This window comes from Brachypodium distachyon, chromosome 1 (assembly GCF_000005505.3).
Source record: "Brachypodium distachyon strain Bd21 chromosome 1, Brachypodium_distachyon_v3.0, whole genome shotgun sequence".
Classification (NCBI taxonomy): domain Eukaryota; kingdom Viridiplantae; phylum Streptophyta; class Magnoliopsida; order Poales; family Poaceae; genus Brachypodium; species Brachypodium distachyon.
In genome coordinates, this window is record NC_016131.3 from 7,999,320 (window position 1) to 8,017,123 (window position 17,804).

General features: G+C 44.4%; 2 protein-coding genes across 2 annotated transcripts; one reads left to right on the plus strand and one right to left on the minus strand.

Moving 5' to 3' along the window:
* Positions 1-67: 67 nt before the first annotated feature.
* Positions 68-5,843, minus strand: LOC100830578 (histone-lysine N-methyltransferase ASHR1). The gene is made up of 14 exons (XM_003560660.3): positions 5,176-5,843; positions 4,818-4,963; positions 4,540-4,674; positions 4,376-4,430; positions 4,172-4,290; positions 3,400-3,488; positions 3,219-3,300; positions 3,024-3,122; positions 2,835-2,913; positions 2,560-2,679; positions 2,356-2,462; positions 2,034-2,103; positions 1,132-1,195; positions 68-762 (listed from the first exon to the last, which is right to left on the minus strand). The coding sequence occupies exons 1-14, from the start codon at positions 5,285-5,287 to the stop codon at positions 591-593; spliced, it is 1,449 nt and encodes a 482-aa protein (XP_003560708.1). The 5' UTR covers positions 5,288-5,843; the 3' UTR covers positions 68-590.
* Positions 5,844-6,859: 1,016 nt separating this feature from the next.
* LOC100831083 (mitogen-activated protein kinase kinase kinase 1) lies at positions 6,860-12,522 on the plus strand. Its single transcript, XM_003559463.4, has 5 exons — positions 6,860-7,506; positions 8,100-9,217; positions 10,204-10,395; positions 11,079-11,240; positions 11,383-12,522. The coding sequence occupies exons 1-5, from the start codon at positions 7,305-7,307 to the stop codon at positions 11,872-11,874; spliced, it is 2,166 nt and encodes a 721-aa protein (XP_003559511.1). The 5' UTR covers positions 6,860-7,304; the 3' UTR covers positions 11,875-12,522.
* The last annotated feature ends 5,282 nt before the right edge of the window (positions 12,523-17,804 follow it).

The window sequence follows — 17,804 nt, forward strand, 5'->3', positions numbered from 1 at the left end:
ATTCTACCAGGTCAAACGTGATTCTGACCGACATTCCTATCATAAAAATGCACGAAGAAATCCAATATGAATATGTTGAATTATCCACAAAATTGCGCGTCCAGCCTCCAGAGACTGTTACATATGTTTTTTGAAGAAAGAAAGAAGAAAAGGGTGTACACATTCTACAACTATTAATAAGAAGAAATAAACAGTGTACATCTTCTCTGGTAACTTCTAGCCTGCCAATAGTAAATGCCAGGAGCCCACGTTTCTTAGGTCTTACTGTGTGACATTTTCAGTTACAGACAAAAAGTCAAGCGTTTGTGTGTGGAGGGAGATCACCCAAAGAAGAAACCAGAGCAAGTTCGGTACATCAACATCTTATCCATGTAACAGCAGATAAAGGCACACCGATTGTAGTGAAAATGGTCACTGGATGATCAATTCAATCACCTTTGTCTCCATCCCCTTGAGGAAATGTTAGATCTCAATGTCGCTACCATATATGTTATCTTTAGGCATCGTCTAGATGGTACTAATGTGCTATCCTTAGATATGTGAACATTGTATCAAGTATCAACATTGCCATCGTGGTCAATTGCATCTTCTCATGAAATTTGCTCGTTTCCAGGTGATAGTCTAAATGAAACTTCAGCTCTCGCTTCCTCCAGCTTGCCGAATAGCTCCTTCATGAATTGGGAGTTTGTGCCATGTGTTATCCGAAGTACATCTGCTGCCCTAGTTAAAGATTTTAGAGCGTCCTCTGTGTACTCAAGCAACCTATGAAATGGAGGAGCTTTTAGTCAGGACAATTTAACAGCACAAAGAGGGATTTAGTCGGGAAAGATGGAAATAGAGAGCCTAGTATCAAATATAGGACAAACAGATGTGCTAGCTGTAAACTTTACTTAGTAGAAGATCATCAACTTTAAAGGTCATGTGAACATTTCCTAGAGTTTTTGAGGAGGCATGTCTCTGCCCCTTTTTTTTCCCTGAAGAAGGAATATGTCTCTATCCTACTCCTGTCAAATTTAGCATCCCTCTATTTTAGCAAAGCACAAGGAATTGATAGCCAGGCTTATACTGGCAAGGAAACTACCATATCATAGATGCCACATGCACAAGGCAAGTAGGTAAAAGTATCCATACCATTCAAGCTTTCCACAAGTATAGAATTGTAATCCAACCATTGGATGAAAAGGTGGGTAAACTCCTGTTGAAAGTCCAAGCATTAGTGAGCATCGAGTTTTACTGAAATCCCATAAGTGGTGAGGTAATTTACGGAAGAGAGGAATGAGAAAATAGATAGGACATTTTTTTTAATGTCACCTGCAATCATCCATTCAAACTGTTAAGGTCGCGCTTACTGACACAACATACCATTCTATCAGCTGGATGGGGCTTGTGGGTTGTGGCCAAAAACATCAGCGCTATCAGCACAGAAACAGTTGCAGCCTTGTGACTACTTATAATATAATCATGATCAGTACAGGCATCTCACTCACTGATAACTCTCTCACTACTGACTAGTGTCATTTCATCTCGAAACTAAACAATCTATGTTGCAAAAATCATGTGTTTTTAACACTTGATCAGGAAGGCATACCGGTTGCAGTGTAATATCACGTGGGTTTGCAATGAAAGAAGCACAAAGTCAGGTTTCAACCCTTGAGTTGTTTCGTCATGAGGCAATGCCATATATATTCCTATTTGGTGGAACTACAGGCCATCCTAAGTTCACCATATAATTCTTCACGAGTTAAGCCCAAAGAATGCTAGCCTATCTTGGTTTTGAGGCCTAAATAAAGAGAGCCCTAAAGAACATGCTCAAACAGGAATCGGGTATAGCAACTGGAAAGCACTTTCCCTCGTGAGATTGAGACAACATCAGATTTTGTTACAAGCATGCAATTGTTTTTCCTAAAATTAATCTCAGACATCAGAATCTGTTTTGGTGGAATTCAAACCTCCGTACTTAGAAAGATGGTGATGAAAAAAAAAACCACAGCATAAGGTGTTCTCATTTAAATACAGTAGGATGGTTCCCTTACTTTCATACACTGGAATTGTCGATCTGCAATACATCAATGCACTGCGCCAATCTTGTAATTCCATATATAACTGCACCGATGATACCATGATGAGATATTAGATCTAGCACAGTTGTATGGATGAGTGGCTGTAGTGGTAGTGGTTACTACTGCCTCCGTCTCATAATAACTGACTTACTATTACATGTATCTAGACATATTTTAGTATATAGATACGTCCATATTTAGACAAATTTGAGTCACTTAATATGGGATGGAGGGAGCAGTAAGCATGCTGTGAATCCCCATCTGGTTATTATTGATACACAAGCTACAAATATACCTTCAGAAGTGTTTCGCGTGTGTGCAGCAAAGTGATTGAGAAAGAATGATAAAGCTTTCGTTCTAACTGCTCGATGATCTTGTACACTGAGCCTGCTTCATTATTATCTATATCACTCATTAAGGTAGAAAATGCGTGAGATACAAACTTTGCAAACTTTTTCTATATATCTCAGTCAGATAGAAATTTAATAGTGAAGGATACTTCCAGACGAAACAAATGAAGAAGCTTTATCAGATAATAGTAGTATTTCACTTGAAAGCTTCTTTACTTCTTCTCCATCTCTACACATGCTACATTTCTGGCATGTATAAGCCTTCTTTCCTAGAGATGTTCAATAGAGATAGAATGTAAGAACAATACTGACTGAAGCAATATATGATCTACAGTTTTCATAAATATAACTGCTATGATTGTTTAATACATCCACTTTTGTTCCATTTCTTCACTTGGTACTTTCCTTGTAATTCAAAACCAACCTGAGTCTGGCAGCAGAAAGCCATCACAATTTTGGTCCTTGCATCTGTATCCCTCAAGGAGAGGATCTTCCTCAGAACCCTGTGACATTAACAAAAATGTTATAGAAAAATAACATTTGACTGGCAAAATCATGTCAAATGCCAATTTCCTATGGGAGAAACAAAATACTACGCAACCACAATGGAAACCTTAATACAGCGGGGACATGTGCAGGTAAAGAAGTAGTGCTTGAGATCATTATGTCTCTTCAAAGTGGTTGCTGCAGTTTCAATGTAACTTATTGATACCTGAGAAACATACACAACCAATATTCTCCAGAATGAGAGAGAAGTAAAGAAAAAATAAGGAATGCACGATAGAAAAAGGAGAAAAATATTCCTTACCTCAGTATTGTTGCTTAAGGGCTGCAATGCGCGGACATAAGCAGTCCGACCCTCAAATAGCAAAACTGCATTTGGTACACAACTAATATAACAGAAAAAGGTAAATACAAACATAACTGTTTATCAAATGATCAAATTTAGGGGAGATGCTAACGAAGTTAACAAAAGTTCAGAATACCACCTGTGGTTAATAGTTGATATAGCAGGGAACAATCCAGTCCCAACAGGCCTCAGTTCAGGATCACATATCGTATGAGCATTGCAGGAAAACTGCACACAAGTACCAGACAATCAATTATTCAAGCACATGACATAATAAGTGGCGTGAACTTGTCTTTACAAAAAGGTCCAGAAGTAGAAAACATAGCCATGGTTGAGGCTGACAAACACTTTAATTTAGTTCTTTGCTATCAAAGTATACCCTTCATACAGCTTAATGGCGACGACCAAAGAACAGAAAATGTAGAACTAGAGGGAGACGAGAACAATCGTCCTTTTTACTAGTAGCATGCTTGTTTATCTACACATAGACCTGATTTTATTCCACCCAAACAAGACCATACAAGACCTTTGTTAGATTGGTTCAAATTCTAGGACATGTTTTCCAAGGGTTAGGACAAACCCAAATGATAAAACCTGCAGCCGGCTATGTTCACTAAAAAAGCGACAAACCAGGGACTAGCCAGTAGACCCTAGTGGCATTTTCTTAGGAAGAAAGATGAGCCCCCACTCTGCGGAGGTTGAGCCTCAATTGCGGGTGGGTGGTCCTGCAAGCACAACAACCTGTTCTAGCTAGCCACCTGAGCAGACGCTCGGTCTAAGCTATGTTCAATAACATAATGCACCCCACAATCAATTTGGATCTTTTTTTCTCTAGTAGTTAAAATACATGCAGGTCTGCAAACACTACATGAGCTTACCATTCGGAGGACAGAACATGTTATGTGCATTACCTTAGAAAAAATATGTGCAGTTTCCTTAAGATCAAGTTCGATTGCAGGAAGAATCAGCTGCACAAGATTGGCCATCTGAGCATAGAGGACCAGTTGTTTATCATCAACCTCAGATATGTCTATTTGTACGAAGTCATATCCAACACTCTCAAATCAGAATCTTTATATTTGCCATGAATGAAATGTATCAAGATGACAGGATACGGGATTCCAATGCATCCACTAGACCGTAGTTATCTGTTCCTGTAGATGGAATTACCTGTAAATACAAGTAGTATCAAGTTAACAGAATGCAGCCAGCCAATCCACAGAAAATACAAACGCATTTCACATGATTTTTGGCAGGATTCAGCCAAGCCAGCCAATACCTTTTCGTTTTGCAGTTTTCTTCTCAGTATAAGTCGCACCATTAAACGAATTGTAGGAGTAAGCATCTTTTTCCTATCATCTGTAAGTGCTGAGATCGCTCGACACTCAAGTTGATGCAGTTTCCATTCTTCTTTCTGTGTATTAAATATTTCACTAAAAGAAGTGAAACCTCTGAAAGAATAACAGTTACTATAAAGAATGTTGATGCATGCCCACATGAGTATGTGTTTGCACTGCACACCAACAGCATGAAACAACTGAAGGGCAGAGTAATCACCTGGCAAACGCTCCCACAGTACCAAGCTACCCGACAAACTGAGCACTTCCTCAGGTTACTAGAGGTGAAGCAATGGTCACAGTTCGACCCAACCAAAATCTTGTTAGGTGTAGAAGCATAGGGTTCTCCGCAAAGAATGACTTCCCCTGCAAAGCCATAGCAGAATTCTGTTAGCAGCAAGGAACAGAGATTAAATATACACGAAATATGCAAACCAGCGCGCTCGGAACAACTCAAGGACTAGTATCATCGCAGCAAACGTCTACGGTTGCCAGTTGGGCATTTCGTCGAGCGGTTCGTGGGCAAGCGCCCCCACCTTACCGGAACCGGTGGTAAGAGAAGAGGGAGAGTAGGTTACCGGGGAAGAATCTGCGGGTAGTAACGAGGCCGCGTCCCTTGCCAGGAATGGAGGCGATGGCGAGGCCGCGTCCGGAGAGCTCGCGCTCCAGCTGCTCCGGCAAGGACACCATCCCTTCGCGCGGGGACGCTTCGCCGGGGCTTCGAGAAAGAGACAGCACGAGTCACAGTTGGACCCGCAGCGCTGGACAGTTAACGTTGAGGTAGCAAGCCTGGGCTATCAAATTGCAAGACTGGTCCGTCCAAGAAACTGGGCTTGGGCCAGGCCGTGTTAACATCCAACTCAGGCTACTCAGAATTTTCTATTTCGGATAAAAAAATCTTGGAAAACAAAACACAAGCGTCTTTTTCCGTCCGCATCGAACCGTACCACTCTCCGGCTGCCTTTGACCGGAGCTAAACTCAAACCGGCTGTTGCTAAAAAAAGCTAATTTTTTGCTGGAGCTGCAAGGTTGGAACTGAACCTGACCTGTTGTTCGTTTAGGATGGCAGCGAAACCGTGGCTGCACACGGATGAAAGTGCAATGTCCATAATGCCCATGTTCAGTTTGCTGATTTAAGCGCAAATGACGAGTTTAACAGGGTTTTTTCGTTGTAAAATACTATTCCTCCGATCCTAAATTTTTGTTATGGTTTTTAGTATAAATTTGAACTAAAACGACGACAAGAATTCAGGATCGACGGAAGTATTATTTAACTTTGACAATGAGAAAAATACTACTAATGAAGCCATTGTCATAATTAATGGTAGTTCAAAAGTTAACCACACAATGTCATAACGGTTAATAGTAATATTGACTTATTACTACATTTTTCCATAGTCCATAATAGAGAAATAGCAACGTACTACACAGAGTTCACGTGTTGAAACTGCTGTGCACTAGACATAAAACACCATAGTGCACAGATTGAAAAAAAAATCATCATCCCTACAGGAGACATAAAGCATCGCTCATTCCTCATATCACCATAAACTTTTCTTTTTTAGAAAGAGGCAGGCTCCTAGTTTCATTAATGAAATCACGCGCAGGTTCAGGTACTGGAGTTCAAACAGGAAAGGAAAAAGCGAACACTGCCGGGAAGAGATGTCAGATGTAACAGCCGCTGCAACCAATTTCACTTTCAAATCACCAATTTTACTAATACACGTTGAGGCATAAATCAAGAACACTGGATATGACGAGAACACTGGATCCAGGAACACTGCATCTGGCTGACCCGGACGGGACGACGTCAAGCGGGCGGAGAGGAACTGACGCAGGGCCAGTGCACGATGGGGATTCGTTGAGGCAGGCCGGCGGCGCACTTGGTTGGCTACGGCGCGGTCGGCGAGATCTCGACGCAGACGAGGTGAGGGCTGGTCGGCGGGTCGACGGCGTCCAGAACACTTGCGCAGATCCGTTCGGATGGAGGAAGATGGCGAGGAGGCGGAGGACGGGAAGGCGACCGGCGAAGGTGAGCCGGCAGCGGTCGGAGGCGGAGGACGCGGAGGGGCTGAGGCAGGTCGGCTTGTCTCGTGAAAGGGGAATGAAGCGTCGGGGTGGCTTTCTGGTGGACTGCGTGTTCGTGGGGAAGAAAACGATTCGGTTTTCAGGACAGTGACATTTCTGGTGCAAATAGAGGATAAGTGAGAAGGGCAAAAGGGCGTGGGAATTTGTACAAGCTCCAGCCAGGAAGAGAAGCACCAAAATAGGTGCTTGTGCTGTGCAGTGTAATTTCGGCTGGAGCTTTTTCTTTCCGGCCAGCTGGAAGTGAGATGTTTGTTTTAGCTTGTAGCTTATAACCCGTGGAAGCTAAATAAGGAGAAGCTCCAGCCTAACCAAAGGAACCTCCGTCTGTGTCTTCTGCTTTCGCTTCGCTTCCATTTCAAAATTTTGGGGGTTTTCTCCCCATTCCCTCCTGCCCCAAGCGCACTCGCTAGTCGCTACGATTCGCTTCAGCTCCCGTCCCATGGCCGCCGCCGCATCTGCGCCGCTCCAGCACGCGCCTAGAGCACCCGGCAGCTTCCTCTTCTGAGCATCCCCCGCCGCGACCTCCCGCGCAGCCGCCGCCTTCTCCAGCTCCGAAACCCTAGTGTCCGCCTGTCCGGCGAGATGCCGGTGGGCCCCACCTCCTCCCGCGCCGCCGCTGATGGAGAGGAGGGATAACTTCCTTCGCCCCCCAGCCGCGGACAACACACCCACCGCCGGCAAGAGCATCACGTTCCCCAACGCCGGAGACACGGCCACCACCAACCTGACCTCGTCCTCGGGATCCTCTTCCTCCCTAACGCTATCCCCTCCGGACTTCCTGCGCCAGGTCCATGCAGCCTGTAAGCGGCAGAGGCCTCCCAGTGAGTTCAGTCTGACCCTACCCTCCTTCGGAGTTGGCGCTAGTTCCGTTTAGGGTTCCAGTTTATGTTTGAGCAAATCTAACTAAGCGAAAAGGCAGTTGCGTCAGGACACTGGAAAACGGATCTCCGGACTTCATCAACTTTTGACCCTGACTATTAGCTAGTACTAAGTTAACTATTGTTTGCCGGTGGTGAATTGTAATGCATTGCTTTGCTTATTTTGTAAGCTGACGTGAAAAAGAAGCTGTGGAAAGTCTATTAATCTGTTTGGTTAATCAGATTAAAGTTTGGCAGTTTTGTTATCCTTTGATTTCCATGTTCTGAATGCAATAATATATTCGGCCAGCTTGATTAAGAAGAAACAGTTAGTCAAACACCCAAGTAATCTGAAGAAAGCAGCCCAACAAAATAAGATTATCATAATCCCACTGCTATGCTAGAGCTTCAGTTCCGGGGATCTCCCAGTGCACGCTTTAACACATTTTCTAGACCTTATTTAAATTAGTGGGATGGTTTTTTGGAATATATATTTGTTTTCAACTTAATTTTTCTAAACTGTGTTGTTGACTTGCTTTGAATCAAACTTGCCTCAGGTTCGCAGACCATGCCCCCAAGAGCAGGCCGTGTCCTGGTGGCCCGAGGTGAGGGGCCAACAAAAGCAGGTGCCAGCCCTTCTGTTTCACAGAATCCGGAAGGAAATGCTATGCAGAAGCAGAGTGGCGCGCGGGGGCCCTCCAGGTTGCGAAATGCAGTGCCTGATCAAAAGAATGTTAAGGCCGCTGTTGTCCTGCTGGCATCAAATCGAAATGAGTCGTTGACTACGCCTTCGGTGTTGAGTACTATCACATATACCCATATTCAGAATGCTAGTCAAAATGCCCAGCAGAAGGGTGAAATCGGTCTGTTGGTGGATCGCAAGAAGTCATCGCTAGACGTTTCTTCATCTGAGATGATATCTCAAAATGCATTGACAGCAGGAGATAATTTTCCCATGGCTGAAGTAGCACATGACCAAGGCAGGAAACATCAGGAGCCTCAGATAGCTGATGCAGCAGTTGAGATGGATGTCAAGTATGATGCAGCTAATTTGCCACAGAGAGGGGTTGAAGAGGCATGTAATCAGAATCATGGAGAGCCAATGACCCGTTGCTCTGTCATTGGTTCTTCTGTTACTGCTGTGTCACTACATTCGGGGCAAAATGTACGAGTTCTTCAGAGTAACCAATGCCCTTCACCAATGCAGATGCCTGAGTATACGGTGGAATCATCTGCAGTTATATCAGGTCTTGCTCCTCCGAAACAGCAGGTTCCTAATCTTGCCAATGATGTCTCTAACAAAGCTGTCTGTGGCAATCAAGATTCCTTGCCATCCCAAGGCCAAGCATTATCTGCAAATGACCAATCTACATCTGCCAGGGATGTTGGTACTTCACAAGCTAGCAGGGGTCAGAAGGAGCGTCGAAAAAACAATTATGATCCTGAATTTTTCTTTAAGGTGAATGGGAAACTTTATCAAAAGCTTGGTAAAATAGGATCCGGGGGGAGCAGTGAAGTTCACAAAGTTATATCAATGGAGCGTGCGATATATGCCCTGAAAAAGATCAAGCTCAAAGGTCGTGACTATCCTACTGCTTATGGTTTTTGCCAAGAAATTGAATACCTAAATAAGTTGAAAGGAAAGAGTAATATCATCCAGCTAATTGATTACGAGGTACCAGTTACTAATCTTATCTCTACTTTTTGGGGGCTGAATATGTAACTCGATACTTGTACACAATACCTCTATTCTAGGAGTATCACTTAAACATTGATAAACATTACCTTCTCAGCATAAAGATGTTCTTGATCTATCATTAACCTCTTCGTCCTCCATTTGACTATTTGATAATCTTGTAACGTTATTTTAGTTTATTTAGTGTTCTATAACTTATGACTAGTGCTGAATGCAAAGGGCTAAGGTTCCATATTACTATCTCGTGTATACCTCCTTAAATAAATACTGACATTTTTTTGTCCAGTGTATAGTTACTATGGTATTAGAAAACACCATATGCCTCATGAGAGTAATGCTATTTTAGTTTATTTAGTGTTCCATATAGAAGTTTGAACTTATCTATGAAACTTGAAAGTTCTTGTTTTCTGTGTGCTCCTGTCCTATTTCTCATCCATGCATATCACTAAATTCTCGCTATTCTGGATATCTTTGTAAAATACTGCCTCTATTGTTGTCTGCTAGAACAAGTTGAACTTGGCCAGACCATGCACACACCAACACACCACTAGGATCTAGGTTGCATCTGTACCATATTTTGTGTCATATGATTGTTCCAATATGTATTTTGCTGTGAGTACCATCAGTACCTTCTGCCCTTCTGGTGCACGCTTAACAAAATCATGTCCTGTAAGATTTCAGTATTTGACATCTTTTCAAACTTTCATGGCAAGTGATATATCTTTCATATACAATATTTGGTTACAATTTCCAACGCTAATGGAACTGCAAAACTCAGTTCGCCTGTGATTGAAATTTTAACCCATTCTGTTAAACCCGATTATAAGCAACTGTTAATTACCGTAAAATATGCCAGTCATCTCATTGTCGAAAAATAGTATTTATCTGCAGCACGGCACACATGATATTTTCACTGTCTAGAGGAAATATAGTCTAATCTGCCTATGGCTTTTTGCATGTACAAGGTCACTGATAAAAATTTACTTAAAGAAGGTTCTGTCTCACCTCGGGATGGAAGAATTAAGGATGACCGATATATTTACATGGTCCTTGAGTACGGGGAAATCGACTTAGCACATATGGTTGCCCAGAAGTGGAAGGAGAGAAACAACTCAAATATGAAGATAGATGAAAATTGGCTGCGCTTTTATTGGCAGGTAACCTTTATTTTATTTGTTTTAAGCCTTTAAGGTAACAAGACATGAATATATGACAATTAGCTTAACATATAACTAGAATGTGGGTGAACAATCTCCTCTGATGTTTTGTTTTCTCTCAAATCTTCAAATCTTTTTTGTTAACGTCCTCCAGTTGACTCTGTGATCCTGTCTTGAACTTCCATTTGGACTTTACTTGTTAACTTGCCTCAGAATATTTTTATTAGCTTGACTCTGAAATATTTTTCTAAATTGTACTGCATCTCATGGAATTGCTATAAATTTCCATCACCCATTTTGATGCATTGAGTTGTTATGCTTTTATTACAATTTACTAAGGAAACTCGCAGAAATAAATGGAAGCACCAGAAGGTCCAGAATATCTTTTGTGCAATGTAACTTCATATTAATATAGTAAAGCAGGAAGTAGCAAGGTCAGCTATGATATATTGCATAATATTGTCATGTGCAAAATTTCATGTTGGTTCGTTTTAGTTACACACGTGTGTTTATGTAGCATTGTTACCGGGTAATAATGTAATATCTGGTACCTGCATTTATTTATTTATTTATTTATTGTGAGAACTGGTACCTGCATAATGAATATTTTAAAATACAAAACAGTTTATTCTGAATTTTAAATATTCCACTCCCTTCTCAATTTCTCTTTGTTTGTGCTTTAGCAAATGCTTGAAGCAGTCAATACAATACATGAGGAACGGATCGTGCACTCTGATCTGAAGCCTGCCAATTTTATGCTCGTGAGGGGATCACTGAAATTAATTGACTTTGGCATTGCCAAAGCTATAATGAATGATACGACAAACATTCAACGCGACTCTCAGGTACCATGCGATGCACAGCTTTGGGTTTTCTATCTTTGCATTCGCTTGTGAATTACTAAGAATCTTAGGGTCCACTCATAGAGGTTTTATTCATTTTGATATAATGAGATGCTAATTCGTGATCTCTTGGTATAAAGAGCAGGTAGGAACACTTAACTACATGTCACCCGAAGCATTCATGTGCAATGAGCAAGATTCAGGTGGGAACATTGTCAAGTGTGGACGTCCATCCGATATTTGGTCTCTTGGTTGTATTCTTTATCAGATGGTGTATGGTAAGACACCATTTGCGGATTACAAGACTTTCTGGGCCAAATTCAAAGCTGTTACAGATAGGAACCACAAGATCAATTATGAACCCGTAGACAATCCGTGGCTTATTGATTTGATGCAAAGGTGCCTTGCCTGGGACCGAGATGAACGGTGGAGAATACCCCAATTGCTTCAACACCCATTTCTTGTTCCCCTAGTGGCTGGTGAGTTGCCTCGCATTGACCGTGATCCATGCAATATGCTGATGGAGAGGGTCAGGGTTCACTGGGCAAATCCCGATGTGTCTAGACTTTGTTCTGAGCTTCATGATGTGATTGCAAAGCTTGAGGAGGATCAATGCAGTCCCACCACTACAATATAGTATAGTGTAGCATTGCTAATATGTGGAGGTGTGATGCACATGTTCAAAGCGGACAAGATTAAGGCTGACCATGACTAATGTCATCGCTCATCATCATGATTATGGAAATTGTCTACTAGAGGATTCTTTGTATGCTTCATCGCTCATCATCTGAGGTTACTTTTGTTTATCCCCAAAACCACCAGAAATCAGGGGAACTTTCATGACAAGAGATCTCCTTCATAGGATTCTTGGTGCTACGTCAGGATTCAGGAACTAGTATCTGACTGCCCCAGCTCGGTCGCAGCGCTACTTTAATCTGTCTGTTTGGTTCTTTTGAATTTAGGTGATCATGTCTATTGTAATTTGTAAATAGCACCTGCATGAGGTTGAGTTGCAGGGAGCATTTTTTGGTAGTGCTCTGGGCATTCTTGGTGTCCGGGCATTCGGAAGCTGATGAGGTATCATGTCAGAACTGGCAACTGACTGATGTTAGAATTGAAGATATTTAGCTGTATGTTCGGTGTAGGAACCACTCCAAGCCATAGTTTGGTCCATTAGTAATTTGTCTTTCGGTTGAGTTCTTTCTCTTTTTTTTCTGATCATACTGTATGAATACTCCAATTCTGATTGTTGCATAGGATTCTCGTGCAGGTGCTAACTTCCTGAGCACAGTTCTCTCTTCTGTGTTGCTTCTGGGATGATTATTTTTGCTGCGATTCGCACACTCACACGAGACCACACTGCCATATTCGGTCGTCCAAACCCAACAGTCTCATCCGGGTGCAGGGTGTTTCAGCTTTCCGCACGCACGGCACATGCATTGTTGCTGTTGTTTTCTGAAACCCAACAGCCGCATGCATTATGGCATCCATGCTGACGTACGCTACTTCTCTTAAAGCTGAGCCCCCACCTATTTACGATAGCGGAGACAGTGTGCCAGCTCTCGCCACTAGGCGCTACTAGCAAGCAGCAGTGCAAGCTCTCATCAGTGTTCGCCATTACTCGCCGCCAGCAGTGCAGGTGCAGCAGGAGGGTCAGAGAGACGCGCGGGACTCGAGTCGGCCAGGGCGTAAAATGGTCCTTCTCCTGCAAGCTCTTTCGTTCGCCGGGGGCTCGAGGCTTGGTCGACGCCGAGGGCCCCGGCATGGCGCTGGCCCCGGCCTCACCGTCACCGAGTGGCACGCACAGGTGCCAGGAAGCAACTAGCAAAGGAGAAAGGACAAAGGGGGTTGGTCCACTCGCCCTACCTGCTACGACGCCTGTGGCGTCCACTGGCGCCAAAATTAATGTGCTGCACGTCATGCACACAGACCAAAGCTCTCTGCAAAGCCGCGCGCAGCCCGCAGGGTACATACAATTTTAAGCGATCACGTCGACCATGTTCTACTCGGTCGCTTTTTTCTCTCGCGCGCGCCGGCGAGCACACACACATGAGACATGGCCGGCCACCGCCGCGCGCCGTGCCGTAGAGTAGTACGTTGTGACGCGGCACACAGTGTCAGCACTTGGCTCGATAGCGCGCGCGGCCGCGGCGGCATCGTCTCGTGGCCGTGGGTCCTGGGCGCATAATACGGTTTCCGTGTCAGCTCGGGCTCTTTTCCGAGTTGGGTGGCCGCCGGCGTACGCACGTAGTACGTACTTGGCACGTACTGTGCGGCGGAACAGGAGCTTAATTTGGTCCGGTGGTTTTCCGGGAGGGCCGGGGAGCGAGCGTTCAAAGTCTCACATGCGTGATGATGGACGCATGCCTGGCTGCATGGGGTGCCCGCCACTAGCTTTGTCGCAAGCACGCACGTACGGGACAGCATAATTGCCAAAGACAAGAGCTACTTAACGTACGCACGCCAGATGCGTCGCTGCAGATTTAACCTGGTGGCACTACTACATTAGGCGGGGTCTGCTGCACATCAGCCCCATCGCATCATATCAGAACCACACTTTATGCCATGCACGCACCATGTTTTGCACATGACGACCGGCTGGCCAGTGGTCAAGCCAAGCCACACTGCAATCTAATAGCAGTACTAGTATATAAATCACGTTAATCGCGCGGGCTCTAGCCCAAGAACAACAAAAGAAAAGCTGGAACTAGCTAACACGAGACAACGACAACTACAGGAAGCCGGGCCAGGGGCAATAGCTTTGGACGTACAACAGCGCGACCTACCTGTACCTGCTCCAGGGGGAATCGACCGGCGCGAGGGACGGGCGCGGTTGGCATGTGACCTATGGACACGCGGAGCTATCGATATCAGCAGGGCGTACAGGGAACCGGACATTCCCGCCCGGCCGTGGGCATGGAGCGCTGTTGTCCGGCCGGGCCACCCGACGGCAGCCCGGCCCCGCCGCGTCGTGGATGTGCCGCGTACGTACGTACGTACAGCTCCAAAAAGCGCATGCATGCCTGATGCCTGGTGACGACGATTAGCTGCCGTGTCCTTTTTGCTGTGCCATGAGACTGAACGAAAAGAAAAGGGAACAGATTACTGATTACTGTCCTGTGACGGGCGAAACCCTCGAGAACTTAACTAGAGTCTGTTACGAAATGTCTGTACATTCGGTTCTGTCATAAGCCATCCTGACCAAGTTTGTAGAAAAACACGTATGCGGATACAACATCAAACTCTAGTACGTGAGCATTGATGGGACGAAAATAAGTCGTCAGCAGCGTGGACAACACTGTCATGTTTTATTGGCCAGTTTTAAGTAGTGTGGTTGAATTTTACTATTGGTGAGCCTAAATCGTGTTTCCTCCGCCGTATAATAATACTCAGCATCAACGAGCCAGAATTTAGGCCGGTCAGAAATACCAGTCATCAGTGGTCACAGTTTCACCATTGACAGGGCCTTACTTGTGGCCCGTTGATGATGAATTTTTCAATGAAATTAGAGAATTTGTTAGAATCATCACCAGTGGTTGCTAGTCTGCCTGCCATTGGTAAGTTTTAGTACCGATTGCCTACTCGATCTAGGTCCTTCAATGACGAAGTGTCAACTGCAGTGTGTTCTGTAGTAGTGTAAAGCGGTAGTGCCAACTTTGTGAAGTTAAAGAGGTTTGCTTTGGCTTTGAGTTGCTTTGTATTGAGGGCATGTTCGATTCATAGCCAAGGTCTGGCAAACATTAGGCAAATAAGTTGTCAAATGTTTGGTTGCAATCTTAGTCGTGGCATGCCATATTTTCTTAGCCCCTTACTCCACATATCGTTGACTCACTTTATAGCCAACTTTTTGCCACACTTGTGGCACAAAAGAGTGGGAAAATGTTGAGGCAATGAAAGTAACCTCAGTTTGCGAAAAGGTCTAAAAGTATGACTAACTGTTGTGCTAAGTTTATGTGTGCGTAGCTAGCTTGAGGTGTCCTAGTTTCCTTGCAAAGAGCGTGCAGGAATTATTAATTAATAGACCTCCTGTCTTCCTCGTAGGCATTCTAAGTGGGGCACATGCCCCACTTAGTCTTGCACAGCGGCGTTTTGAGATTAGGAAAGGAGTCTCCTCCCCTATTCCATCTTCCTCGTCTTCTGTTGATCTCACCCCATCTCCTCTCCTCCCCCGATCTCATCCCCTGCCCAGCCTGCCTCCCCCTCCAGATCTCCTCCCTCCCCACTATCTCCTCCCTCCCCACGATCTCACCCCATCCCATCCCTCCCCCGATCTCCTTCCTCCCCCGACCTCATCCCCTCTCCCCCGTCCAATCCACCGTCGATCTACTCTCTGCGGCGCGGAGGTAGAGGGGTAACAGAGGGACGGCGCCAGCAGCTGCAGCAGTGTGTTCCGGAGGCAGTGTGGTAGTAGTGGGGCTCGCCAGCAGCCGTGTGGAGGTGCGGCTGGGAGGCGCCCGTGTAGCAGCTGCGGTGTGGAGGCTCCCCCGGCTTCCCCCGCGGAGTCGAATTGAAGAAGTACTCTGTGGCCGCATATGACGACAGCGATGGCGACGGCGTACACGGGCAAGGAGTTGGCGGCGCAGGGTGTCTTCGGCGCCACCATCCGAACCGGGAGCGGCCACGGTGGGCCATGGGGCGTGGACGGCAGCCACGTTAGGGCGTCGGCGGCGGCCGTGGTGGTGGTCCTCGCGGAAGGATGTGCCTTGTGCAGCACCAAGCGGGCGAGGGCACAGTAAGTGAGAAGGTGCTCGACGAGGCTGGAGGAAGCGTCCCAGGGGGTCGTGGACTCATGGTGGGCGTGAACAGTGTGCGTTGGCGTCGAGCACCGACTGGAGATTCAACCGCAGCCATGCCGTGGTCTGTGATGTCACGGGGCATTTGTGATGTGATCAATTTTAGCAAGATATTCTAGCAAGTTTTGCTTGTGCTTGGTTGTTGATGAGACAACGATTTTGCCGTTTGAAATGTACATACTCCGTATTTTGTTTCCATTTTGTTTTGAACTCTTTCCAGTTTATGTCGACCGGATTTAGCATAGACAATGAAGAGAATTCTCGAGCTCGATTTAGTTTTATTGTTTCACCACGGGTCATTAGTTGCCATGTTGTGTTGTTGTAGTTGACATATTGTTCGGACATGATTGTCATCTATTTGATCTTTGTTGCCATGTTACACACCATCAGTTGCCATGTAATTTTATCCTAGTTCTCTTTTTGTTTGATCGTGCCATGTTGTTTGTTCCTAGTTGCCATGTTACACACCATTAGTTGCCATGTAATTTTATCCTAGTTTCTTTTTTGTTTGGCCGTAGTTGCCATGTTGTTTGTTCCTAATTGCCATGTTGTTTGCAATTACTTGCCATCTTGTTTGTTCCTGATTACCATGTCGTGCATCATTAGTTGTTATGTTGTTTTATTCCAGTTGCCATGTCTTTTACCACTCTTTAATTGCCGTATTATTTACGTTTAGTTACCAATTTATTTGATCATGGTTGCCATGTTATTACATCAACAAGTAGCCGGAGTTAACGTGGCAAGTAGACATACACATTTAACCTAACAAACAAGTATGGATAAGCTCAGGACTGGATAACCCAATAAGTAGACACAAATAAAACTTGCCACTAGACGATCCTAAATTGGCAAATAATCACCGTTAAACTATCAGTAGATATGGATAAACTGTTAAGTCGGTAACTAGGCATACATAAGCAAGTAAATACACATGGATAAATCGGAAATATAGACAGATAAACTGGCCATGATGTTGGTTATAGTTGGCATGATGCTAGGTCATCGTTGCCATGGCTTGACTATTAACCATATCATGACTATTACCTAGTTGCCATATTCTTTTGTCCTAGTGGCCATGTTATCTGGTCCTAATTGCCATGATTTTAAGTCATAGTTGCCATGCAGTGTACCACTAACTGCCATGTCATGTACCACCCGGTTGCCATGTTGTCTGATGCTAATTGTCATGATGTTGGGTTAAAGTTGTCATGATGGTAGGTCATAGTTGCCATGCGTGACTACTAACCATATCATGGCTACTACCTAGTTGCCATGTTATGTGGTCCTAGTTGCCATGTTATGTGGTCCTAATTGCCATGATGTTCGGTCATAGTTGACATGCCGTGCACTGCTAAGTAAAATGTCGTGTACTACATAGGTGTCATCTTATGTGGTCCTAGTTGACATGATGTTTGGTCATAATTGTCATGTTGTTTAGTCATATATAGTTGCCATGCCGTGCACAAGTGACTGTCATGTCGTGTGTTATCTAGTTGTCATGTTGTCTGGCCCTAATTGTCAAGTGGTATGTGCATAGTATAGTTGCCATTATGTTGGGTTATAATTGCCATGTCGTGCACTACTAACTACTCCCTCCATTCCATAATATGAGGCACACACGTTTTCCTAGAACATCGATTTGATTCATTAAATATGTATTTTTCTTAACAAAAAGTATCATGTCATATGATACCTAGTTTTCATGTTGTGTGTTTCTAATTGCCATGTTATCTAGTCATAGTTGTCATGTCGTGCACAATTAACTACCATGTTG

Bases quoted from the DNA above. Each gene is read 5' to 3' on its own strand.
- LOC100830578 (XM_003560660.3), bottom strand. From the start codon at position 5,287: ATGGTGTCCTTGCCGGAGCAGCTGGAGCGCGAGCTCTCCGGACGCGGC. The intron at 4,431-4,539 runs GTATTGGCTGGC...TTGTATTTACAG, and splicing joins GAAAACTGCAAAACGAAAAG to GTAATTCCATCTACAGGAAC. The intron at 4,291-4,375 runs GTATCCTGTCAT...TCGTACAAATAG, and splicing joins AGTGGATGCATTGGAATCCC to ACATATCTGAGGTTGATGAT.
- LOC100831083 (XM_003559463.4), top strand. From the start codon at position 7,305: ATGGAGAGGAGGGATAACTTCCTTCGCCCCCCAGCCGCGGACAACACA. The intron at 7,507-8,099 runs GTGAGTTCAGTC...AACTTGCCTCAG, and splicing joins TAAGCGGCAGAGGCCTCCCA to GTTCGCAGACCATGCCCCCA. The intron at 9,218-10,203 runs GTACCAGTTACT...TGCATGTACAAG, and splicing joins TCCAGCTAATTGATTACGAG to GTCACTGATAAAAATTTACT.